Here is a 15176-nt window from a genome sequence, read left to right on the forward strand (position 1 = left end):
CTCTAAATTGTGTTGCAGATTGATAAAAAAACAAAAACAACGCAAAATCCACCATTTAAACATGACATTAATAGTAACTGTGAATTGTGACAAACGTGAGGGGCGTTAAGAGTAATTTGCTCTTAAAACTTTATCAAAATGGTATTATCAATTTATAAATTAACCAGGCAATTTTCTTTTAACCTGCATCCCATTCAATGTATTAACCAGGCAATTTCCTCAGCTAACTAAAGAAAGTGCATGAAAATCCTCTTTCTGCAGATTGCACAAGCCTAACATAAAGATAAAAAAATGAATTGCATTCCATTACAAAAACAGAGTTGAGTTACAATTTGATGCTATAGATACATGTAATTTTGGCCCCAAATCTCAATTTTATAAATTCAATTAAATTATTCTCTTTCCCCACACATTATCTGCAACTCAAGCTGCTCCTGCGACAGTCATGGTAGCAGAGGAAGCTCAACCTTCTGAAAGGTAAAAATGCTGACACGGCCGTTATCGATATGACAAAACTTCAAAGAAATTTCACCACATTGTCTCTCAAGGGCTTCAATTTGAGATTTGGATGGTGGATTTCCCCTACAATGTAACAGAAGAGAACATCGAACCAAACTAAGAAAATCAGATAATTTTTATAGTCTCAAACCGAACCAAAAAATATATATCAATCCAGTTAAAAGAGTACAACATTGAATCACATATCAAAGAATGCACTTACAAGGACAGTAAACAAAAATTACCTAATTAAGCTTAGCAAAAAAGCTGGATCACCAGGAGAGGACTTTCTAAACTTGCTATTTGGAAGATAAACATCAAAATCCAATCTCATCTCATCGACCTGCAAATTCTTCAGACTTTCCGCAATCGAATCCATCTGTTTCACATGCACATCGACTACCAATTCATTGTTTTCTTGTGCACCATTAATTGAATCAGATTGACAGATACTCTTAACACTCTTTACAGACCAAGGAAGACCATGGCGTGCAACAATATAGCCTAAAGACTTCATATGCCAATAAACCTCAAAAAGCTGCAAGCAACACCAACTCTTTTCATCTCCAATCTTCCCATACAAATTTTCTAAGGAAATATGTGTACCATCATCATCCATAACAATTAATGCCCCCAATTCAGTCAAGAACCTGGAGCGAAACATTTTCCATTATATTAACTAATAGTTAACAAATACAAAAATCCCAAAAATGTAAGATTATTTTAAGAATAACAAAAATTATTCTAATCTTACATACAATGTTTCCTCAATTGTGCAGTAGCTCTTTCCGTTCCGAACAACTCCGGTAGTTGTCCACAATTTACCCTTTTTTTCAATCAACTCAGCCATTCCCATTTCATTATTCCATTTGGCCTTTGAGATGTCACTCCTAAAACATGGAAAAGATTAAATTAATAAATAAGAAAACCAAATAAATATAAAAGAAATAAAGATTATAAATTGAGTGATGTTTTTACATTTTACCTAAACTGCAATTTGGTTAAAGAGTGGAGCGTATAGCACAAATCTTCATCTTTGATAGCAGTATCATCAGTACTATCAATCAATTCAGATGAAGAACAGCTTTCCCAATCCTCCACCTCCATGGCCTGATTACACTGTTCTAATCAGTAATCAAAGTTCCCATGCATAATTAAAATTCCATATCAATATTTTAGCCAAAGCAATTTGATCTATTAAAGTGAACCATTCTTCTTAATTCAATTCAAAGAAACGTTATACAGTGAACCGGGCCGTAAAAAACAGATTCCGATTAAAGAATCGGATTATTTAATTTTCTGAAAACAGAAAGTAGAGGAAGATGGCGAAGTTAGTGGGCTTGATTGTAGCTCAGAACTGAAGGCTGTGAGCTTCAGAATTATGGAAATTCAATTAATTAAAAAACGAGAAAAACCCTAATTGGACCTAAAAAGGTAGGGGCTAAAGTTTTGATTCTGAAAAAGGGGGGCTTATTAGGGGTAGTGCTGGCAATCCTTTTGATGGATTTTTTCTTGTTAAAATAAATAAATTTAACTTTCACGTTAAATGATGAGTTCAATTTATATAAAACAATTTAGGATTGGAATTCATTCAAGTTCATTTTAAACTTGAGAGGGTCATGTTCATTTTAAACTTGAGGGGGTCATGTTCATGATCTACACCACTCATTATAAAATGAACGGTATAGATCAAAAATATACAATTTTAATTAAATTAATCTACACCGTTCATTGTATAATGAACGGTGTAGATCGTGAACATGACCCCTCAAGTTCATTTTGAACTTGAGAGAATCCCAATCCAACAATTTATCTCTAGGTGCTTTGAAAAACCTATTAAATTTAAAACTGTCATAATATTCTAATATTTTGAAAATTCTATTTAACCGAAAATTGTTATAGTATTTTAACTTTATTACTATTTAATTCAGTTCTATTTAAATCAAACTGTATTAAAGTTAAAAGCTATATCTATATGACCCGCGATATGTATAATATTTATTTGTATAAATTATTTTTTATTTAATCTCAAATTATAGTAAATTATTGATATTTATACAATTTGTTATATAAATAATTATATATATAATATTAATTAAATAAATTGCAAAAAGATGAAGGAGTTGAACGGCTATAGCATTAGCAATGTCATAATCGACAACTATTATTCTTTATTATTAATAAAAATAATACAGTAACTTTGTGAGAGTTACATTGTGCTATGAGGACAATTATACAAGAGTAAGAGTCCTATTTAATTTCATACTTGTTTTTATTTGAAGTATACAATCAGCATTTTCGTATGAAAAGAGTTCTACTTAATTTATTTAACTTTTTATTTATTTTATGTATTTTTTAATGCTTACAAATTATTAAAGGTTAATGTTGTAATTTTACCCGTCTCCCCTTTCAACGTGCTACGCACGTGAGCGACATTTATATGACCCGTTATGCATATGTAGTAAATATTAGTTACATTATTTAATATAATATTTATTTCTTATAACAAATTTTATTGAAATTGACTTTATAGTACGCTAGTGATATTTATATGACCGCTATATATAGCTTAATTTATAACAGATTAACTCTTTATTGTTTGCGATTCATCTATCGATTAAATAAACTCAAAAAGTATGCAAGATCAAACAAATTCAGCAACAAAATATGAAACAAATAGAAGACGGGAAACCTGTATGCAGTGGCGGACCCAGAAATATTTTATAAGGTGGTCAAAATTATATTGAAACTTTATAAGATGAGTAAAATTGACTATAAATAAATTTTAAGGTGGGAAAACTATATAATTTAAGGTGACAAAATTATATTTTCAATTCCATATCAATGTTTTATAAAGGAACTCAAAATTATAAGGTGGGCAGTTGCCCACCATACGCTCTTCCTAGGTCCGCCCCTGCCTGTATGAGATTTTGCTCGGCGGCGTTGCGTTCATCATAAATAGGGCTAAGTGCAGCTTGGAGAGTAGTCGCGCGACTTTGAAGATCCATGCTCTTAATCAAAATCAAGCAATTAAAACAAATATCTATAGGGTTTAGAGAGAGGAGTGTGTTATATATAAAGACGGCTACCCTCAAAAAAAAAAAATATAAAGACGGCTAGAGAGAGAGAGGAGTGTGTTCTTCTATTTAAATCATTTAAGGTTATCCGTTGTTTAACTCCTGTCCTAATTAGACAATTTTTCATTTTTAAGATCAACATTGTAACATTACAATAATTAATTAACATCATTATTTTCTTCTTCACCAGTACTAAAATCAACAAAATATCAACCGAAAATAAAAACAATATAAACACTATAACATTACAATAATTTAACGTCATTTTTTGTCTTATTCCCCCATGCTGCCATACCATTTTATATGACCCGTTATGTATATGTAGTAAATATTAGTTACATTATTTAATATAATATTTATTTCTTATAACAAATTTTATTGAAATTGACTTTATAGTACGCTAGTGATATATATATGACCCGCTATATATAGCTTAATTTATAACAGATTAACTCTTTATTGTTTGCGATTCATCTATCGATTGAATAAACTCAAAAAGTATGCAAGATCAAACAAATTCAGCAACAAAATATGAAACAAATAGAAGACGGGAAACCTGTATGCAGTGGCGGACCCAGAAATATTTTATAAGGTGGTTAAAATTATATTGAAATTTTATAAGATGAGTAAAATTGACAATAAATAAATTTTAAGGTGGGAAAACTATATAATTTAAGGTGATAAAATTATATTTTCAATTCCATATCAAACTGTATTAAAGTTAAAAGCTATATATATATATATGACTCGCAATATATATAATATTTATTTGTATAAATTACTTTTTATTTAATCTCAAATTATAGTAAATTATTGATATTTATACAATTTGTTATATAAATAATTATATATATAATATTAATTAAATAAATTGCAAAAAAATGAAGGAGTTGAACAGCTATAGCATTAGCAATGTCATAATCGACAATTATTATTCTTTATTATTATTAATAAAAATAATACAGTAACTTTGTGAGAGTTACATTGTGCTACGATGACAATTATACAAGAGCAAGAGTCCTATTTAACTTCATACTTGTTGATACCGCCCTAATAATATCAGAACTCCAGGCATCGCTTAACAAATGCTATGCTCGCCTAACGGGTCTCCAAATCTCCCATCGCCCATGTCTGTCTCGGGCGGACTCATCCAGGTCTGCCATCTAGGCGACCTCATCCACTCTGTTCCCTGACACCCACTACCCGGGATAATCGGGAACGTGCCTTCACCATTATCAATAATCGTGGGACAAACCCACGATTTACCAGATAACAACCGCCTTAAACTCACTATAAAAGGAAGCCACCGAATGCTGAGAAGGGTAAGCACAAATCAGACTTAAATACTCTTACATTCATTTACCTACCAAAGAACCCTCTCTGACTTAAGCATCGGAGTGGCTTTCAGGCTGAGCAAGCCTGAGGTCCTTTGAGCTTATATTTGTTACTCGTGCAGGAAATACAGTACGGGCGACCCTTTAAGATCGACCCGTATCATTTGGTGCGGTGAGCGTGGAACTTATTAGTTTCGTCGTTCCTTTTAGATACTTTTTCAGAATTTGCTTTTTCAAGAATGGATCCCCTACGAGATAATACTCTACCAGCTACCAACAGAGAAGACAGGGAAACAGAACCACCGGCCCTAAATCTGTTCCCCCCAACCAGCGAAGAAGGAGAAACCAGCGACCCCCTGGCGATAAGACAGACGATACCTCCGATAGCCATAGCACCTGATGAAGAGCCAATCAACAACCAAGCAATGTTCAAGGCTTTCCTAGAAATCACCAGTCTACTCAAAGACATCAAACAGAGTATCTCGTTAAAGTCACCAGAGCAGGGATCAGCGAAATCACCAGTACAGAAGTCAACGTCAACCATGGACAAGGGAAAAGAACCGATGCGAGAGGAAGGTGCCCCGGAAAATTCCGCAAAGAAACAAAACGCCCCCATAGTAATTCCAGACGAAGAACGTTGGATGGATGAACAACACACACTCAAAGGCGGAGAAGAGCATATGGAAGAAAAAGTCCGCCAAGTCATGAGCAGGCTTGGAATAAGATGTGAAGACGTAGACATCTCTCTTCGAAGTGACTCACCACTTGCAGATTTCATCATCTCTCACGAGTTCCCTACAAAGTTCAGATACCCTCCAAATTTGGAATCATACGATGGAACAGGCTGTCCCAAGAGCCATATTCACAAATTCCAAGCGGTGATCAATGTTCAGACAAACTTAGATCACGTACTATGCAAACTTTTTCCTACTACCTTAAAAGGTCTGGCGCAGGAATGGTACCAGAGTTTAAAGCCAGGATCAGTGCTGACGTTCAAACAATTCTCAGGGCTTTTTCAGGCTAGATTCGTAGCATGCATCCCTCAAAAGAAGCTGTCCACAGACCTGCTGGCCATCATGCAATGGGAAGGAGAGACACTCAGGAAGTATGTAGAAAGATTCAATAAGGAGGCGATGCAGATAGAAGACCTGAGCCAGGAGATCGCCTACACAGCATTACTCAATGGAACTACCAACTCCGACCTACGAAAGGAATTGTTGGCTAAATCACCAAAATCATTTACCACACTGATGACCATCGCACATACACAGATCAGAGTGGATGATGGCCAGAGAGAGATAGAGAATCGCCTTGGACGGGTAGAAGAACGAACATTTGCAGAAAGAAGAAATGGGGACAGATCACCCACAGGAAAGAGGTTCGGAGAAAAAGGCAACGACCATTTCAGAAATAAAAGGAAAAAAGACGAAGATAGGCGGTATACGCCCCTGAACACAACCAGAACCAACGTACTGTTTTGGGTAAAAGACAGCCGAGAGAAGGTCAGATGGCCAAGGAAGATGAACGCTGCATCAGCCAGCAAAAGAGACAACAGCAAATACTGTGAATTTCACAGAGACAACGGCCACACCACAGATGAATTCTGGCACCTAAAGGAGGAGATAGAGAAGCTAATAGAAAGGGGATCTCTTTCCCAGTTTGTAAAAAGGGATACTGAAGCCAGAGAGACGGAATCAGAAAGAAAGAAAGAGCGGAAAGAAGAAACCGCCAGAAGACCCAGACCAGAGCCAGCAGGCGTGGTTAACGTAATAATGGGCGGATCGACCGGAGGAGACAGCAATACTACAAGAAAGAAAGCTGCAAGAACAGTCTACTCAGTTAGCCCAGGTGCACCAAATGCTAAGAAATTCAGAAGTGTATCTTTTTCGGAGGGCGATAGTCATGGCTTATCAGTCCCCCATGAGGACGCCCTAGTTGTCAAGGGGCGACTCAACAATTTCGAGGTATCTCGGATGCTTGTAGACACGGGAAGTTCGGTAAACATGATCACAATGGAGGTGTTCGGCAGAATTAGACTCAAGAAAGAAAATTTGACACATGTCTCTACTCCACTGGTGGGACTAGGAGGCAAATCTGTACAGGTGGAAGGATCACTGGAGATAAACATCCAACTGGGAGATGGAGAGATCTACAAAGAGATCCGAGCAGAATTCATGGTGGTCAATATGGACTTTGCATACAACGCAATTCTCGGAAGGCCACTTTTGCACGATACATGCGCATCCATTTGCATGAGGTACCTACTGATGAAAATTCCAACCAGAGAAGGCGATGCCGAAATCAGAGGATGCCAAAAGTCAGCCAGAGAAGCATACTTTACAGCTCTCAAGAAAGTACATATAACCTTGCCAGTACTAACAATGGAACCTCCAGAGAAGAAAGAAAGGGCGGAGCATTATGGGCGAACCGCGAAAATCGAATTATCCCCAGGAAAGGAGATAGAAGTGGGAGATGAGCTAGAAGAAGAAATCAAACGATCTCTGACAGAAAACCTCAGATCGCTTGGAGACTCCTTTGCCTGGACAACAGACGAATTGATCGGAGTAGACCCGGACGTCATATGTCATCGGTTAAACATAGCGACCGACGCGAAGGCAGTGATACAGAAGAAGAGAAGGCACTCGCCCGAAAAACAACTCGCCATCGCAGAAGAGGTCGCCCGGTTAAAAGCAGCAAACGTGATCAAAGACGCCTATTACCCCAAGTGGGTAGCAAATGTGGTGATGGTAAAAAAGTCCAATGGCACTTACCGAATGTGTGTGGACTTCACAGATCTGAATAAAGCATGTCCCAAAGATAGTTTCCCGCTCCCACACATTGATCAGTTAGTAGACTCCACAGCAGGTCACGCCCTCTATACATTCCTAGATGCCAAGGCGGGATATCATCAGATACCCATGGCACCTGAAGACCAGGAGAAGACGGCCTTCATAACGGACCAGGGATTATTTTGTTACAAGATGATGCCCTTCGGTCTGAAGAACGCAGGAGCCACATATCAGCGGCTGGTGAACTCAATATTCAGAGATCAGATCGGAAAACACATGGAAGTTTATGTGGATGACATGATCATCAAAAGCATCCGAGCTGAAGACCACCCAACAGATGTGAAGATAGTCCTAGAGACGCTAAAGAGATACCAGCTAAAACTCAATCCGGAAAAGTGCGTATTCGGAGTACCGGCAGGCAAGTTCTTGGCGGGGTATTGAGGCTAACCCAGATAAAATCGAAGCGGTCTTAAACATGACGCCGCCACGAAGCATACATGAAGTCCAGAAGCTCAACGGCCGGATCACGGCTCTAGGTCGGTTCATGTCCTGCTCGGCAAAACGATGTCTACCTTTCTTCAAAACCCTGAAACAGATCAAGAACTTCACATGGACAGCAGAATGCCAGCAGGCGTTTGAGGAATTGAAAAGCTTCCTATCCTCACCCCCACTTTTGGCGAGACCAGATCCGGGCGACGTGTTATATTTATACATCTCTTGCTCTGACGAAACAATAGCAGGAGTATTGGTATCGGAAAAAGGAGGAGAACAATACCCGATCTACTACATTAGCAAAGTGCTCAGAGATGCGGAGCTAAGATACCCGAAGTTGGAAAAGCTGGCGCTGTGCGTATACACCGCCACCATCAAGCTCCGACATTACTTCGAAGGACACCAAGTCATTGTACGGACCGACCAACCATTACGAAAAATCCTCCAGAAGGCGGAGACAAGTGGACGCATAGCAGAATGGGCCGTCAAAATAGGAAGCCTGGGCGTTATCTATGAAGCTCGAAAAGCACTGAAAGCTCAAGCACTAGCCGACTTCTTTGCAGAATTAACATTCAAAGAACCCATGGAGGACAAAACGACTCCCTGGGAGATACACGTCGATGGAGCAGTTTGCGGAGAAGGAGCGGGTATCGGAGTCGTACTCAAAGGACCAGGAAGAATCCAAATGGAATATTCAGCAAGACTCGAATTTCCAGCTTCCAACAATGTTGCGGAATATGAGGCGCTGATAACAGGGTTGCAATTATGCGAAGAACTCAATATCTCCGAAGTCCAGATCTATAGTGATTCACAGCTGGTCGTGAACCAAGTCTCAGGGAACTTCGAAGTAAAAGAAGCTACATTGAAGAAATACGCCAAGCAAGCCAAAACCTTCTTTGGCGATAATGGGCGATCCTGGTCGTTACAGCAAATACCCAGAGCAATGAATGGAAGATCAGACGAATTGGCAAAGTGGGCAGCAACAAAGAATTACGACTCAATGAGAAACATCCCTCATGAAATCAAACGACAGCCTAGCTTTCAAGAAGAAATTGAAGAAGGCGAAGTACTGATGGTAGAAGGGGAAGAAACCTGGATGACCCCCCTCACAGCATACCTGGCTAATGGAATACTCCCCGAGGATAAAAAGGAAGCCAAAAGAATAGTGGTACTATCATCAAAGTTCGGAATATACAACGGCCGGCTGTACAAACGGTCATTCACCCATCCCTGGCTGAGATGTGTGAACAAAGAAGAAGGAGAGTACATCATGAAAGAATTACATGAGGGGACCTGCGGAGCTCATGACGGAGCATCAACACTGGTCAGGAAAGCACTGCTACAAGGCTATTATTGGCCCACGATGAAAGAACAAGCTACAACGCTAGTAAGGGGATGCTGGCCTTGCCAGCAACATGCCTTGGTACCAAGAAAGCAAGCTTCAGAAATGAAACCCATCGGCAGTGCATGGCCGTTCGCCCAGTGGGGTATGGACATCCTGGGACCTCTCCCTTTGGCCACAGGACAACGGAAATTCCTGGTAGTGGCAATTGACCACTTCACCAAGTGGATAGAGGCAGAACCACTGGCAAAAATCACCCAACAACGCATAACTAACTTTTTCTTTAGATCTATCTTGTGCAGGTTTGGAATACCGAAGGTGCTGATCACAGACAACGGAAAGCAGTTCGACTCAGCAAAGTTTAGAAAGTTTTGTGCCGAGTATCAGATCGACCTAAGGTTCACTTCGGTTTACCATCCACAATCAAATGGGCAAACCGAAGTGGCCAACAGAATCCTACTGGCCGGACTAAAAAGAAGACTAGACGAGTGCAAAGGAAGATGGGTAGAAGAACTCTACAGCGTCATATGGAACTACCGTACCACCCCAAGAGAATCAACGGGCGAAACTTCGTTCGCCCTAGCCTATGGAACGGAGGCTGTAATTCCTGTAGAGATCGGCGCACCCACGCCAAGGACAGAAGACAACCAACTAAACCTAGAAGAAAACGAGGAAGAGCTCAGGAACAATCTGGATCTCCTGGTTGAAAAAATCAACAGATCAGACATCAGGATGGAAGCCTACAGACAAAAGATGGCCAAACATTTCAACAGCCATGTGAAGAAAAGAAAGTTCGAATTAGGCGACCTCGTCATGAGAAAGACCGAAGTCAAAAAAGGAGAAGCAGGGACCGGAAAGCTGCAACCAAATTGGGAAGGACCTTACACCATCAGCGAGGTCATTAAAGAAGGAACATTCAAACTCACCAACTCCATGGGAATAACCATACCCAGAACATGGAACGCCAACAACTTAAGGAAAATTTAGCAACAGTGGTTCACCTCTCAGCATGATTAGTCATTTAGTATGTATGTATTTAAATTCCTCCAAGTGATATTCCATCACAGCATTGTATTTCAAATTCCTCCAAGTGATATTTCATCACAGTTTACATTTCAATTCCTCCAAGTGATATTTCATCACAGTTTACATTTCAATTCCTCCAAGTGATTGTTTCGATCACAGTATTGTATTCACAGTTCTACAAAGTATATATTAATTTACCCTTGCTTGGACAAGGAAATTTCACAGATACTATCTTATCACTAAGAGTTATTGTTTAAACAAAATATTTCCAAAAAAAAAAAAAAAGGGGGGGAACTGACGAGTTCAACCCCACAAAGGAAACAATAAATACATGCGATCTAAGCAAACATCGCCCAATAAAAATGCAAACAGAGCAGAATAAAGAAATATATATATTAAAAAGAGGGTAAAATACGCCCTCCAAAAAGTTACAAAGACATAAAAAGAAAAAAAAATGAGAAAGGAAAATTCTTCCTATACAAAAACTAAAGGGAGAAGGAGGAATCTAAAACTTGATCTCTGGCTCAACCTTCTCCGGGACAGCCTCCTTGTTCCCCTCCAAAATATTTGGGACAGATAGCCCCTCCTGCGAACCCCGCCTGGCTGAAGAAGAAGCATCAACAGGAATGTTACCAGAACGGGTGGGAGAAGGGACATCGGCAAGACTTAGAGGATCGGACCCTGGAAGGATAGACTCCAGATCAGAAGGCCGATCCAATAAGTCCAGAGCAGCAAAAGGCCGCTCCGAGGATATAAGCAAGCCGAAGTCCTTCTCCTCAGGACTACCCCCCAAACCAGGCACATGTGGCCCCTCGCCAACCTTGGCAGAATCACGGGCCGCTGGGACAGACTGATCGGCAACCTCAGCAGCATTCTCACCCTTCTCAGGCTTGATAGAGACAAACAAGTCTTGGGGAGAATCTGGCTCACTCTCACTGTTAACCCCCTCGGGAAAGCCATATAAGAATTCAACATCCCCCTCAGGATGACGTTCCAAATATGTACCCACGATGGCTTCAGTGAAGTCAGTCAGATCATTGGCTAGCTGGGCGGTGTTTCGGCGACGCCTCTCCTTCTCACGAATCAGCCTGCCCCGCTTCAAATAAAGCCTCTTTTCAGCAACAGAGACTTTATCATTAAGGGCCGTGACGGTGGTGTCGAACTCCTTCTTGAGATCGTCATAATCAGTACCTTTCAACACCACCTCTGCCGCCAAATTCTTATTTTCCTTCTTAAGGCGGGCGACCTCCTCAGAAAGCACTCGCTGCTGCTTCACAGCACTCTCCCTCTCTCTGGATAACCTATCCACATCAGCACGAAGAGAGTCCAGCTTCTGAGTACACCCGCCGTGTTCGCTGCGAAGGGAGTCATACTTTCCCTTCAGAAGTTTGTACTCCGTCTTTATCTTCACATGCATTTCATCGTCATTTAGACGGTTGGAGCGATATTGACGGAGGGCATAGGCAACCTAAACATAAAATAAAGCCGAGTTAGAAAATAACCATAACAGGAGAAAAAAGGCGAAATCATAAGGTTAGAAAATAATCACCTTTGCCAGATTAGAGAAACAATCGTCCATCAGTACGTTGTCCGGCCTCTTCAAATAATAATCAACATCTGAAGGGCAGCAGGAACCCCGGAAGATGTCGTGGGCAACGGCAGGACAACGCACAGTAGCATCGGCCCCATACTTCTGAAGGAGCAGGTCGACCTGAGTCACCATTACATCCCTCCTGGGCCTTTTCATAGAGGGTCCTTCCCCCTCAGTATCTTCGCCCCCTGAAGAAGGAGCTCGCCTTTTGCTGCCGGTCGAAGCAACCGGGGCAGTTTGGGGAACCACAGGAAGGGATCTGGGATGCTTCTCCTTCGCAGGAACCTCCATCTTATCCTTCCCCTTACCGGTGTAAGAGGGAACAGCAGGAGGATTAGGGCTTGTGACAGGTTCCTTTATCTGGAAGCCTGGCAGCACCACCCTAGGAGTGGGAGCAGATTCATCACCCTTCTGAGAAGAAGGTGGTTTGCCTCCGGCCGTAGAAGGAACATCGCCTCCTTTCTTGGCAGGCGCCTTCTTAGCCTCAGAAATCGGCTTGGGAATAGCTTGGGGAAGGGCCTCCCTCTCTCGAGCCTCTCGGCGAGCTTTCCTGTCCTCCATGACCTTCTGCTGAAGTTTCTTGAAGTTCGGCACTGAAAAGTCAAAATAAACAAAATTCAGAAAACGCTCCACAAAAATTAAAGAAAATAAAAGCTTCATGGTACAAACAATGTACCAGAAGGACTAAGGGGCATAGAAGAAATATTAAGGGGAGAAGAGAGAGGTGGTTCGCCATCATCAGGAAACTCGCCCTCTTTGAGAGGCGAGGTTTCCTGCTTATCATCATTCTTTTTCTTCTTCTTCCCCTTCTTGCCACTCCTTACTCTCCTGCTTCTCTTGGAAGCAACGCCTCGATCCCAACCAAAATAGTGTTCAATGAGCTTCACCACATGAACCTTCTCGCCATCCCGGAGCAAAGTCAACGTTTTCTGATCATCCTCGCTCAATGTAACCTTATCCAATTTCCTAGGACCTTCCAAAAATACATTGGGGATGGAGCCCCAACCCCCTTCCTGTTTAGCAATCACGAAAGAACCTTTCCACCGCTTTAAAGAGTTGGGAAGGCTACAAAAGGGAGATCGGCCAGGTTGTAGATAGAAGAACTCATCACTTTTCTTCCTCCCGAGAGAATATATCGCCCGGACAATTTCATAGCCAACCGACCTCTTCAGATGGAGCCCACGAATGAAAATCCCCGTCAAATGGCGATGGGCGTTAGGGTGAAGTTGACCTAAAGGAATTTTAAGATGGTCAAACACCATCTGTGTAAAGCCATCAAGGGGTAGCCTCAAGCCTGCTTCAAAATCTTCTATAAAAATCAACTGCTCGTCGTCACCAAGGACTTGGTCAACAGCCGATCCTTCAGAAGGAATCCGGAGCCCGATAGTGGAGGGAATCTCGTACCTCGCCCTAATCCATACTAGGGCACTTTGACCAAGGACAATGGGCCACTCGGACAAAGGTTTTTTCTTACTAGAAGATACCCCAGAGGAGACTGTACGTCTCTTCAAAACGAAATCCTCCTCATCTCCTTCATCATCGCCCAGTTCACCATCTCCGGCCTCATCTCCACCAGCATCCTCAAGGGGAGCCTCACCCTCTGGCCCTCTGTCATCAACACCCTCCTCACTATCAGGGATCACCTTTTGAGACAACCCTTCCTCGTCAGATGACAACTCCACAAGGGTAGCAAGAGGAACAGGGTAAGTAGGGTCACTGGCAGAACTCTCAGAAGAAGAAGAAGAAGAAGGGGAAGACACTGAAACCTTTAATGTAGACATCCTAAAATATACTATCTGAAAGCAAACAAGAAGAAGAAAACAAGAAGACAGACAAAAATAGCTAAGCCACTTACTGATTAAAAGAGAAAGTCTGGTGCTATGTAACTCGAAGAAAGCCTGGCTGGAGAAATAAGTCAACAGAAGTAAAGAATCAGATAGAAAAATCAAGAGTAAAAGATTTTAAATTAAAGAATAAGTACCTCTTTTATACGCCAAGGTAGACACTCGAATGCCTGACAGCAGGAAACTCCTCGAAATAATCAATGAAAAACCAAAAGTCGCGTTCTTTTATAGTCAGAAAACGCTTCAAATTCGTAACCGTTGAAGGAAACGTTTGGAATTCGAATCATTTTGAAAATTTCGGAAATTCGAATTTTGAAAATTGGCGCTTCAAGTCTTTGACTTAGCAAGATTATAGGGGGGGGACATCTGATACCGCCCTAATAATATCAGAACTCCAGGCATCGCTTAACAAATGCTATGCTCGCCTAACGGGTCTCCAAATCTCCCATCGCCCATGTCTGTCTCGGGCGGACTCATCCAGGTCTGCCATCTAGGCGACCTCATCCACTCTGTTCCCTGACACCCACTACCCGGGATAATCGGGAACGTGCCTTCACCATTATCAATAATCGTGGGACAAACCCACGATTTACCAGATAACAACCGCCTTAAACTCACTATAAAAGGAAGCCACCGAATGCTGAGAAGGGTAAGCACAAATCAGACTTAAATACTCTTACATTCATTTACCTACCAAAGAACCCTCTCTGACTTAAGCATCGGAGTGGCTTTCAGGCTGAGCAAGCCTGAGGTCCTTTGAGCTTATATTTGTTACTCGTGCAGGAAATACAGTACGGGCGACCCTTTAAGATCGACCCGTATCACTTGTTTTTTATTTGAAGTATATAATCAACATTTTCGTATGAAAAGAGTTCTACTTAATTTATTTAACTTTTTATTTATTTTATGTATTTTTTAATGTTTACAAATTATTAAAAGTTAATGTTGTAATTTTACTTGTCCTCCCTTTCAACGTGCTACGTACGCGAGCGACATTTATATGACCCGTTATTCATATGTAGTAAATATTAATTACATTATTTAATATAATATTTATTTTTTATAACAAATTTTATTGAAAATTGACTATATAGTACGCTAGTGATATTTATATGACCCGCTATATATAGCTTAATTTATTTATTAAACATAATAATTTAATTTATAATAAAGTATTATATAT

At 40.6% G+C, this 15176-nt stretch overlaps 2 protein-coding genes across 3 annotated transcripts; one reads left to right on the top strand and one right to left on the bottom strand.

The window, feature by feature from the left end:
• Positions 1-282: 282 nt before the first annotated feature.
• Positions 283-2009, bottom strand: LOC126676675 (uncharacterized). 2 transcript variants are annotated; one of them, XM_050370935.1, is made up of 4 exons: positions 1484-2009; positions 1257-1388; positions 744-1148; positions 283-582 (listed from the first exon to the last, which is right to left on the bottom strand). In XM_050370935.1, the coding sequence occupies exons 1-4, from the start codon at positions 1603-1605 to the stop codon at positions 444-446; spliced, it is 798 nt and encodes a 265-aa protein (XP_050226892.1). In that variant the 5' UTR covers positions 1606-2009; the 3' UTR covers positions 283-443. The 2 variants fall into 2 exon arrangements, with proteins under 2 accessions (XP_050226892.1, XP_055961628.1); XM_056105653.1 differs by having other exon boundaries at positions 1477-1561.
• A 6164-nt stretch (positions 2010-8173) lies between these two features.
• On the top strand, positions 8174-10519 carry LOC130015432 (uncharacterized). The gene is made up of 2 exons (XM_056105552.1): positions 8174-9766; positions 9878-10519. The coding sequence occupies exons 1-2, from the start codon at positions 8174-8176 to the stop codon at positions 10517-10519; spliced, it is 2235 nt and encodes a 744-aa protein (XP_055961527.1).
• Positions 10520-15176: the final 4657 nt, after the last annotated feature.

This window comes from Mercurialis annua, linkage group LG4, assembly GCF_937616625.2.
Source record: "Mercurialis annua linkage group LG4, ddMerAnnu1.2, whole genome shotgun sequence".
Classification (NCBI taxonomy): Eukaryota; Viridiplantae; Streptophyta; class Magnoliopsida; order Malpighiales; family Euphorbiaceae; genus Mercurialis; species Mercurialis annua.

What these genes read in the sequence shown, in the direction of transcription:
- LOC126676675 (XM_050370935.1), bottom strand. Translation starts at nt 1,605, where the DNA reads ATGGAGGTGGAGGATTGGGAAAGCTGTTCTTCATCTGAATTGATTGAT. An exon ending in TGCACAATTGAGGAAACATT is followed by an intron (nt 1,149 to 1,256) that starts GTATGTAAGATT and finishes GTTTCGCTCCAG; the next exon opens with GTTCTTGACTGAATTGGGGG. An exon ending in TTTTTGCTAAGCTTAATTAG is followed by an intron (nt 583 to 743) that starts GTAATTTTTGTT and finishes GTTACATTGTAG; the next exon opens with GGGAAATCCACCATCCAAAT.
- LOC130015432 (XM_056105552.1), top strand. Translation starts at nt 8,174, where the DNA reads ATGACGCCGCCACGAAGCATACATGAAGTCCAGAAGCTCAACGGCCGG. An exon ending in ACTTCACCAAGTGGATAGAG is followed by an intron (nt 9,767 to 9,877) that starts GCAGAACCACTG and finishes AACGGAAAGCAG; the next exon opens with TTCGACTCAGCAAAGTTTAG.